Source organism: Sinohyriopsis cumingii, chromosome 18, assembly GCF_028554795.1.
Source record: "Sinohyriopsis cumingii isolate HCF-2022 chromosome 18, ASM2855479v2, whole genome shotgun sequence".
NCBI classification, from domain to species: domain Eukaryota; kingdom Metazoa; phylum Mollusca; class Bivalvia; order Unionida; family Unionidae; genus Sinohyriopsis; species Sinohyriopsis cumingii.
This window is the reverse complement of record NC_142978.1, coordinates 71,856,269-71,867,536: the sequence shown is the minus strand read 5'-3', so window position 1 is coordinate 71,867,536 and position 11,268 is coordinate 71,856,269. Positions and strand designations below refer to the sequence as shown.

Genomic DNA, 11,268 nt, shown 5'->3' with positions numbered 1-11,268 from the left:
ACATAATTTGCTTTCGCTTTAAGTGAAACATATCCACACTATAGTCCATGATGCAAGGTTATGTTCACACTTAAAAGACAGATGTTTCTTTGGTTTAAGTAGGTAGAGAACAATTTAATGTTCTACTTGTCCAGCAAATCCATACCTTTTGTTAAGCTTTATTCTCTCGGCAAATGTATTGTTTGAGGTCTGTCATCTTTAAAGTGATCCATATATGTACGTGTGTGTCATCTGCTGTTTTTGTTTCCACTTTCCTTATTTCAAGAGTACTTTCAACAAATATATACCCCTGTCAGAAGATACTTGTATTGACTGTTGCACATCAATTTCATTTACCTGTCCCTTTTCATCCACGTGACTAACATTCACCCTTCTAAATGGTTTTTCTTGTTCGGTTTCATAATGTGTAGGTTAACTGTTTAGTCGCTCATTCTTTTGAAACAGCAAGGTGGGGTTCCAGTATAATATTTATAGAAATACATTAATATACGTGGAAGGGTCAAGATCATAAATAAGATATCTTAAATTATATTCTTTCTCGGTGATTTAAATCAAAATGAAAGTATCCAAAGAATATTTCATAATTGATAAATTGTATTTATGCGTTGTCAACAAAATGTCTATAAATGTACTTTCATTTTAAGTTATGTGCATCTTTCTCTATTTTAAATTATCTAAGATCTACGTCAATTGATACCTGATTATATGACCAATACTCCATATGATAAGTCACCACTTTCTTTTTTTGGAAATGTTGTCTACTATTAATTCTGTTTTTTTTTTGTCGAATCACTCGAGACTGACCTTGCAAAGTTTACGAGATCTAAAACTGTATTGTAAATTTAACCGAATACAAACATGTGTTTTAGCCAACAACAAATAAGTCTAATTATTTTCCCTTCTTGTAGCTCACTGTTTCAATCACATGGCCCACGTAGTTGTTGCTTATTTCAACGTTTTCATTGATTAGATGTATTTTGTAAATCAGCTTTGTTGCAAATGCATTTAATTTCCACTTTTCATGTTTGAAATAAAACAATATCCATTTTATCGTCTTGAAAGTCATTCATCAACACAGCTATATTTGATTTAACTTGTATTCCGTTAAAACGTTTTAACAAATAGGCATTTTCTCTAGATATTCACATTGTTGCTTTCATGTTTAACTCCTGACAAATTTTTATCACCTCTCCTAAAGCTGTTGAATTAAATAAAATGGATCTTTGTGCCATTATTCATGAAGTGTAGAAAAAATAGATTTTTGCGCTCCTTCATGCTGTAGCTCAAGTGCTCGAGAGCATTTTTTATGTCTTAATTTTATGTTGCCATTCCTATAGGTGTATACGACTGGGCTGGTGTAAACGTCTTATTTCATTATATCACATTCATACAAGTGTGTAATAGAGCCGAATTATTCAGCTCCATTAATGACATATTTTTACCTACTCCCGTGTCAATAATATAAAGTATATTTATCGTCATTGAGGCTGTGCTTCCAGGAGAAAGAAAGAGAAACAGCTAATACGTGATGTATATCATTTGTTTATTATGCAACTCAGACTTGGAACAGTGACTAAGACTTAATCACACTTTCTGTCTGTAGAACCAATTTCCCCACCTGTCCTGCGCATCTGAAATAATACGTGTTTATTATCAGAACTTATCAGTTTTTATTATATTTGACACGATATTGTCCTTAAATGTCTTTGTCATGATGACTACAAGAACGTAACAAGAAATGGGCAGATTCCTAAACGAAAATCGCAAAAATCATAAGTAAGAAACTTGAACAATTCAACGTGTGCAATTGTCGATTTCTTACGTTGAAAGCGAGCGCTAAGGGTTTCGGCTTCTTTCTTTACAGCATCAATCATTAATGCTGGCCGGCATTGAATTCGTGTAATGTTTCATCAGCGGTTACCCAAAATAAATCAATGCAAACGATTTCGATACGGTAAAATAGTTCGTGATCATTTTCAGGAAGTGCGGAAAAATTCCTCAGGCTTGCAAGAAAATTGCAAATGACGTAACAATCTTCAGAATTGCCTATTCCGCTGCAAATCCAAATACTTGGTATAAAATATACGCATTTTGTGAAATATATCCGTAAATATGGTCACCTTGATTTGTCCTCGATTGGCATTAGGCAAACAAAAAATGAAAATCTTGAAATGCAGTGGTTGGGCTGAATATACTCCTTTGTGAATGTGGAGTGATGGAGTAGACTTTCTTGAGGTACACTATAAAATTGAATTCACGACCCTAAGTAGTAGCACTACTGCCGCTACTACTGCTAATTGTTACTACTACTACTACTACTACTAAATACTATTGTGGTCGTAATGTTGGAGATGTTTTTGATGTTAGTGTGCGACGGTGGTACTATTTGAAGGTGTGGGATTTTTTAAAGGACTTAATCGATTATCATAAAAAAATATTATTCTAGAGTCAAAGTTAACTGTGACAGTTCACACATGAAAACTTTTTGCTGCTGGCAGTCTGTGCATTTGTCCCTTTATTGGGTCGTGGAATAAAAAAGAATCTCTGAAATATAATGATTTGAACTTGCAGAAAGGTTTTCCTACACGATGCCACTAAATCTGATCTTTACATAAATTAGGTTGACATTTATGAAAGAGAATATATATATATATATATATATATATATATATATATATATATATATATATATATATATATGTGTGTGTGTGTGTGTGTGTGTGTGTGTGTAAACCAGCAAAACCAATTAGTATAGTAAAATCAACAAATAATTTCATTTCTCTATGTTACAAAGTGGAAGTTTAAAAGGAACGTACTATTAAATTCCATATATTCCTAAATATTCTATAACAAGTTCAAATGTTAAGAATGTTCCGAATGTATTCCGGTATTGAAGAGCTGATGTATCAACAATCTTGAATAGGTCGATGTACTAAAATTCTAGATGTATCACAATGATATAATACAGAATGTCTTTGAATGAGTCAACAATAGTCACAAGATAGTGTTTTGGTCCAATAAGTCAATGAGCAATTGAATCAATTCCAGTATTGAAAGTGCTGATGTATCAACAAGCTTAAGTGCTGATGTATCAACAAGCTTGAATAGGTCGATGTAGTAACAGTCTAGATGTAGCACAATGATATAATTCAGAATGTCTTTGAATGAGTCAACAATAGTCACAAAATAGTGTCTTGGTCCAATAAATCAATGAACAATTTGTAATTCAAATGTGTAGTTTAAAATAAACGAGTCCTCTCAAATTATACCTGAACACTTCGAAAAGTGATTCTGCAGACTGATGTTAAACTAGTATTTGTGATATCTGTATTATATTTAAATTTCAAATAGTTTTATTGAAGTAGTTAGGGTTAACTACATTTAATTTTGTATTCTTTAATTCTTTGATTGGTCAGTAATACAATGAATTGCCCACTGAACTTAGACAGAAAGACACAGTGATCACATTCAAGAGGGCTCTCAAAACTCACTTATTTCGACTGCAAGAACAAACTTAAAAACCTAATAATGTTTCCTACCCTTAAATATTCTCAGCATGTTTTTTAATGTTTTCTAATTTCATGGTGTTTGTTTTTGCAATCATATCATTATATGTTTTTTTTTTATCTTATAGATGTTGTCTAATGTTGTAAAGCGCTTAGAGCTTTTAAAGATTAGGCGCTATACAAAGTCTTCATTATTAGTATTATTTTTAAAATAGTGCATGCATTCCCCCCACCCCCAGGTTGATTGCTAAGGTCAAGTCAGCAACTATTTCGGTCAAGTACACCACGCATTCGTTTTAATGAAAGTCTCGAAACATCACGTAACACTAAGAGTGCATTTGACATATAGGGATGTCGTGCACGACCTACTTGTTGATTGGTTCAATAATTTGAACATTTCAGAACGTGACTTAAATTATTTCACAATTCAGTAATTTAGATGTTCGAGAATCGTTGCAGCAATTCAAATAGGGACTGTATAAGAGAATTAAAATGCCATATTAAGATTCTTCAGTTTATATACCAGTTTTGCAAGAAGAAATAGTGATTTATTTATTATATGTTCATTGGATTTGCAGAGTGGAAAATATTTATTCTAAAACAATCAGTACTTGGAAGATTATGTTAAATTATTAAAGGACTTGAACATTTAAATAATTCAGTTAGATTATATGCAACGTTCAATGACTTTTAGTGATTTTCTACATTCCCGAGATTTCATTGAATTAAAAGCTTTTGGATTTAGAACTGTGATTTTTTTTTAGTGGTGCTTGCTAGTTAGCACATAAACACGTTAGACCCTTCATTCGAGATACCTTAAGATAGTTTCCAGGTTGATGTGAAATTGATGGTACAATTTAGAATAATGTTCTAGGAATTCATAGACTATAAGTTATTTTTAATTCTTTCACTTTGTTTAATCTTACATTTTAGGGAAATAAATTTATATATTAAAAAATTGAATGTCTGTTGGGTTTTACCATGTCGTGATACATAGTTTAAGCCCGAATACGTAACGACAGGAATTAATAATTTTGTTTACCACAGTTTTATATAAAACCTATAACAAAATAAAATGTCTTGGGTGTGGGTCAAAAGTTCGCTTCCAGAACATTTTAAGTTTGTAAATAAGGCTATAACTTGAATTCAGATTTCAGTAAACAACTTATTTGTAACCTAGAAACATGATACAAATCTGGTACACAAAAACCATAACCTGTCATGGACAAAGGTCAAGCACACAATATAAATTAAATGTTAATAAAATATCACGTGAACAGCACCTTGATACAGCGTTATCAAACCCTGACTTCCTCACCTAACAATGTCCAAAGTGCATAACATGTAGGTCTCTATGAGAGCATCTCTCCTTCTCAAATTCACATCTGAAAAATAAAATAAAAAATAAAAAATAAAAATAAAATAATAATAATAATAATAATAATAATAATAATATCATTATTATTATTATTATTAACCGCATCTGACAATTAAAAAGATTATTTCTACAGAGATGGTGAAAACGATATCCAATTTGAAAGATAGGGAAACCATTTTTAATATTCAGTTATTTTTATTTTGCTACATTTTGTCGACAAATAGTAAATCGATAAATATATAAGGCCCTTTTCCAGCGGTATTTGTTGTTTCTTTTGCCTGATAATCCATATAAGGATATTTCCGTAGGGTATATGAGACCAAGCTGCTAAAAGTTATTTATAGAATTTGATCTATCAGTTCTCAGTGACCTAACGATTGTTTATGAGTAGGTCACTTTAGGCACAACTGGTGTATGTCATTAGCTGAAGGAAATTTAGGTAGCCTGGAGAATTATGGATCAGTAGCTACTGACTAATGTACTTCAATCTGTAATCTGAAAATGGAACTTGGAAACTGAAACGACAAACATTCTTGTTTATAACACATTCACTGTGTTAGTCAGACTTTCGCATGATACATACGGGTTCATATAAGTGATGTTGTCGGAGCCACAAATTTCGTCTCGGTTGAGGGTGCAGCTTTCATGGCTTAAATGGATGCAGAAGAAGTCCAGTACTGCATCAGGGCCGTAGTGCAGGGGATCCTTCGTGGTGGTGTCCGTTACGTGATCTACAGAGTGAGTAGTCCCACTTCCAGACACAGAGAAACATGGTCCAGCATGCATAACATGTAGGAACGTATCATGACAGTAGGCCTGGGAAAAATAACACCTAGGCGGGAAAAACAAAACTAGTATCCGATTACTATCCCTCATTACCCCGATAGTTTATGAACAAAACCATTTGCGAATGTGCTGAACTATCTTCAACAATGCGCGAATCTGATTTTCGTTTCTGTCTGGAATAACAACACTACGAAAACATCTTATACCTGGTGCATTTGCGCTCGACTATGGTGAAAACCCAGACTTTGTCCTTACAACTCACTTCATGACTAGGACATTATATCTTGAAATATTTAATAAAGCCTTTCTTCAGAAACTTCAATTTCATTGTATATCTTTCAGCTTGTAAAAAAGAACAAGTAACTAATAGTACTTACATCTAAATTCATATGACTTTGCAGCTACAAATTGTTAACTGGCCGATAGTTGTTTTTCTCAGAAGCTTGGAGTCACTAGTTACTCGAGGATACTTAGGTTAAAGCGCATTATTTTTCGATATTCGAAATGGAAACTATCACAAACTTCCAATTATGATTAAATGTTGAATGTATGAGTTTGTCTTGAACTTACGCATGACTCAAAAATAAAAATAAAAATGGCATAAATATTAATACTTGCACAAAAAGCAATTCTATGTTTGAAATGTAACTGAAGCTGTTACAAACATTTCCAGTAAGACACTCTCACTATTTCTTGATCAAACGATCATATCAAAATGAGCGAAATAAAGCTACAGGAAAACATTCCATGCATTTAGGCCACATATATCTCATTTTGTTCGATGGTTTCCGACATGAACCCTGTGTAGGTTTCACACCAAATGTTGGATTGCCAAAGTCATCATGTGTAGATTTCATAACCGAATGTTGGATTGCCAATAGAAAGCCTGGGTAGATTTCACACCGCTGTCCTATGATTATTTCATATTATTTAATTCGCATATGGTTCATAAATAATAATAATAATAATAATAATAATAATTTGGCCGTCTGCATCACGAGGTACACGGCTGACATGATATGATGGGCTAAAGTTGGAAAAAGAGATTTTAATTATGTAAATAACGACAAGAAAGATGCTGTCCATCTTTCGCAGAGAGATAAAATTAGAATGGCGGGAAAAGGCAATGCATGGATAATTTCTGTCTAAACAGAACAACTTGCTGTTGAAGGGACCTAGGCATGGCTACAACTAAGAGAAGAAAAAAGTAAAAGAAGAAAATAAAACAAAGAATGAAGTATACGTTAATGTACCAAGTCATGACGTCTCATCAATATGCAGATGTGCAGGAGTAAGGATGATACAATCAAATACCTTATGGGTGAGTGCAGCGAACTACCTAGATGAACAAAAAAAAACCTAGCACGACTAACAAGTACTAACAATGCACTGGCAGATGTCCGAGAAATATTGGGTTACGTGCAAAAACAAGTGAAACGATTGCAAGGCAGATAAAGTGGTTGACAGCAGCAAGGCGAAAATCTATGAGATTACGACATTCATATTTATCACAAGATACGGCAGAGAAGACCAGACATAATATTGATTGGCAACAAAAGGAGCATGACCTACAAAAGTCCTACGTTGTACAGATGACAGAAAAGAGGACTATTGCTTCTCCCGCATGAAACCAGAAAAGTAACATAATCCACTGACCTGTCCTAAGAAATTATACATGTCTCGGGAATTCATACAGATATAGTATGAGTTGTGGTATGGGCATTTGGAGCAGTACCCCTAAAGCTTAAAGACAATCTTAAGTCGGTTGGAAAAGAATGAACGCCACATCAGTTGCAAAAAGGGTCACTCGTCGAAACTTCTGGAAATTTAAACTCACTGGAAATGATCTCATGACAAAAGAAACACGGGCCAAAAAGGGGGAAATAAAAGGCTGTGAAAGACAGGACTATTTGTTGATGTAGCCTTGCAAGTATTTGGTTTGACAAATATTGGCAGGTCATACAACTCTGTCTAGCTTAACATTATTTCCTTCGTTTATTTTATTAGTTTGTTTTATTGCTGCCAAACACGATCTCGTCGGATCCAATGCATCTGAATATAGTGTTCATTGCCAACTGGTTAGTAATGTATGTATGTATGTATGTATGTATGTATGTATGTATGTATGTATGTACCTATCTATCTTAGTTTAGACTCGGGGTTAAATAATTAAATATACCTATTATTGTATGTAATGCCGTCAGTTGCGCACAACTGCTCAAATCCAAAGCCATAACATTGGCGATTGTGCACCCAACCGCAGTTTGTAAAATGGTCTACTGCAACGGCACCTGAAACGTAAAGAAATGTGTGTTTCACAAAACACATTTGAGAATCAAACATAACCAATTTTGCATAGTATGTGCTACGCGCATCAGCAACACGCATCAAATAGCGTAGTTCTAAAATTAGAAAATCCACTATCAGTTAAGATTAGTTTTGAGTTGTGCAGTGTCTCATTGGAACTGATTTATAGTCAACGTGAGAAAAATAATGTTTTTATTATTATTATTATTATTGTTATTATTATTAAATACCTGTCACAGATGACATGCAATTACTACATATTTTCTGCCACGTGTTACAGTCTTGGATCGGATGCATGTCCGATGCAGACGAAGACCACTAAGCACTGTCAATGTTCTTATCCGTGTAGAGCGACTGACCAAAATCTATATCAGCTATATGAAATGGCGTATATTACTTATTTGTTATAAGACATATTCTCGTGGATAATCAGTTGGTCATATTTATCACCCGCCACCGTGGTCAATACAATTTAAAATTTATTTATCCATGCGCATGTATGCACATTTCATCATTGCATGCTGATTTTTATTTTGTATTTACTACATTATTATATGAAGGGCTAACTGGTTTGTAAGTACCAAAAGATATTAGAGGATAGATAGATACGTGTGAGTTGTGCATATGTACTGGGCATTTAAAAAAAAAATTTAACCTGAAGACGAATTGTCTCCCTTTGATTAAATTGACCTGACTCAAAACAACAACACCGACAAACACAAAAATAAACAAACACCAGTTCGAATAGACAGCACATTTTGCACGTGGGACGTGCGACACGTGTCGCTAATTGAACAGAGAGAATGAGCGACAAGAACTCAACAAGAGCATTTACTTTGGAGTGATGTACTTAGCTTTCATCTAATTATTTAGACCAAATGTACTAGTTTAAAAATTAAAATCACAATTAAGTTTATAACTCCATGGTAATCTATTAATGATCAAAATCGAAAACAACCAAGGTGTGTTGTTGTATTTGCCCTGTTTTCATGGTCACAATGCCTTACAAAACGTCAATGGCTATATATCACTCAAAAATAATGATTGTTATGGAGGCCGACGTGACGAGTTTCCCGACATCTTGTTCCTGCCGTTCAGTCTGATCCAATTCCTATGAGAGCTGTACCAATCGAATAAACAAATGTTCCTCCCTGTGTCCGAATATTGGAAAAGTTTACTATGCGCTACGTCATTGTTAGTCTGTCAATCACGTTGAAGAGACCTACATATATTTACCCTATTATTTCTTCTAAGCGTATTTGTAATTAATACAGCTGTACAACCCAAGGGCGTTTTCAAACATACCTTGAAGGAGTAAGATGGCCGTGATAGCGATAATTGTTCTCATGTTGGCAACCGGAGATCTTTTCTGTGGTTGGAACAGCCTCAAGACTAATCTCAAAATCTCTTATCGCTCAGTACGCTCTAAATATAGTACATCTCAGGCATCAAGTCACGATCAAGCTTTACCAAAGGTTATCAATGGAAACAAGGAAAATGCGGTAAAACTTCTTTATAGACATGTACTCGGGACAAACGCTGCATGCATTTATGTTACTCTCTTTCTGTCTCTCCACCTACCTACTTGTTAGGTTACTTGCTTACCTACTTACCCCCATCGCCGCAAATTCTCTCACACACTTCACTTACCTAATTGCCCAACTACGTCTGTCTGTCTGTCTCTCTCTCTCTCTCTCACACACACACACACACACTAAAGATACCTACTTGCCAAATTATTTACTTACCTATCTCCCTATCAAAAGCCAATTAGCAACCCTTTTCAGCCAGATAAGGAGATAGTTCCATCGAGAATAATATGTTCCTGTGCATATTCAACACTGGCTTATTTTATGTTTTGTAAAAATAAAACCACGGTGTCATTTTTTTATAACTGAAAGGAGTAATGTATTTGTTAACTTGATACTGTTTTGTCTGTAATTATGTTCATGGCATTGTACATTAGACCAGAATGAAAGTGAAATGTGATATTCAAATATAATATTCTTGAGAAATGTTTTGGTATTTTTTTAAATTGTCAAATTTATTTGTTAATTTAATTATATTTAATCAACAAATATCTTAAACATTATCTTGGAGCCTCTCAAATTGGCGTTTTCTTGAGAAAATATGAGAACTCAGTGGCAAATCTTGCTGTTATTGTTTTGGCATCAACCATGTAGCAACCGACACGATTTGATTTGGGCAGTCTCAGGTAAAATTTACGATACGGTGCAAGACAAGCGGTTGTTCCGTCATTGGCGGAGACCATTTTGTATGGAATCGAAATAGTACGCAACTTTTATCGGTTGTTTATGTACCACCAGGAGAGAAATATCATCAACCAAATGATATGCACCCTTCTAGTCAAAACAGAATGAAGCGCATTTGACAATCAATACGAATGCTTTTGCAACGCGTTCAGTAGCATACGAACTCCAACGAGCTGCAAAAGCACAGAAACAAAAACAATCTGAGCATGATAAACATGATGGCAGCCATTCAGGCTACATACCACTTGTCGCCGCTGTAAAGTACCCCCAGTCGGCAGTCGATTTTTGTTTAAGGAACAGACAACGAAAGAGAAGGTGAACATTGGCTATGTCGATAGGACGGTGGATATAGCAATATATTTGCCTATATCATGCTGGACAAGTTGCAGGGCTTCACAAGGGCTGGCATAGAGCGTCATAACTACAGTGTATGGATATATGTTTTGGCAATCGTGAGCGTACAAAGTCGAACGAAGATCGAAAATGATACAATATTTCCGCGGATGCACCATTATGCTAAGAGCAAAGTAGATCACGTCATGAGAGGGGAGGGTGTGGACTCTACATGATTCCAGACGATACTGGTAATTACAAAGGTTACAACAGCGAAATTGTTAGAGACGAATACATAAATCTAGGCACCAACATATGTGCAACGAAGTTAGAGAAGCACAAATAAGGATACAGGGATTAAAATAAATCCGAATACTACTATGGCAATAAAACAACATCATTAGTCGTCACCTGTATTGAATCGGAGTATTTAACCATTTAGTTTCTCCGCCCATCACAATATCTTAGCTCTCGTGGTGTTATCTACGCCTGCTAATATGAGTGTGGAGAGTGGCAACGATCGCGAGTATAACCACGATGCCAAGTGTCAATAGAGGCTTCGCCAGCCAACCAACAACGTTGCAAAGATGCTTTAAGTAATGATGACACAATGGCCCCATTGGTGCCAGATTTCCAAAGCCGCTTCTGCAGTGCACGTGTACTTCAGTAACACCAAACTTGCTAA

The 11,268-nt window shown here is 34.8% G+C and overlaps 1 protein-coding gene across 1 annotated transcript; it reads right to left on the bottom strand.

The window, feature by feature from the left end:
- Positions 1–1,526: 1,526 nt before the first annotated feature.
- Positions 1,527–9,426, bottom strand: LOC149776949 (tomoregulin-1-like). The gene is made up of 5 exons (XM_089942692.1): positions 9,283–9,426; positions 7,850–7,961; positions 5,468–5,716; positions 4,825–4,891; positions 1,527–1,631 (listed from the first exon to the last, which is right to left on the bottom strand). The coding sequence occupies exons 1-4, from the start codon at positions 9,323–9,325 to the stop codon at positions 4,825–4,827; spliced, it is 471 nt and encodes a 156-aa protein (XP_089798818.1). The 5' UTR covers positions 9,326–9,426; the 3' UTR covers positions 1,527–1,631.
- Between the last annotated feature and the right edge of the window lie 1,842 nt (positions 9,427–11,268).

Excerpts from the sequence above, each read along its gene's own strand:
- LOC149776949 (XM_089942692.1), bottom strand. The coding sequence starts at position 9,325 with ATGAGAACAATTATCGCTATCACGGCCATCTTACTCCTTCAAG. Across the intron at positions 5,717-7,849 it reads GGCATTACATACAATAATAG|GTGTTATTTTTCCCAGGCCT; the intron begins GTATATTTAATT and ends TTTCCCGCCTAG. Across the intron at positions 4,892-5,467 it reads AACATCACTTATATGAACCC|ATGTGAATTTGAGAAGGAGA; the intron begins GTATGTATCATG and ends TTTATTTTTCAG.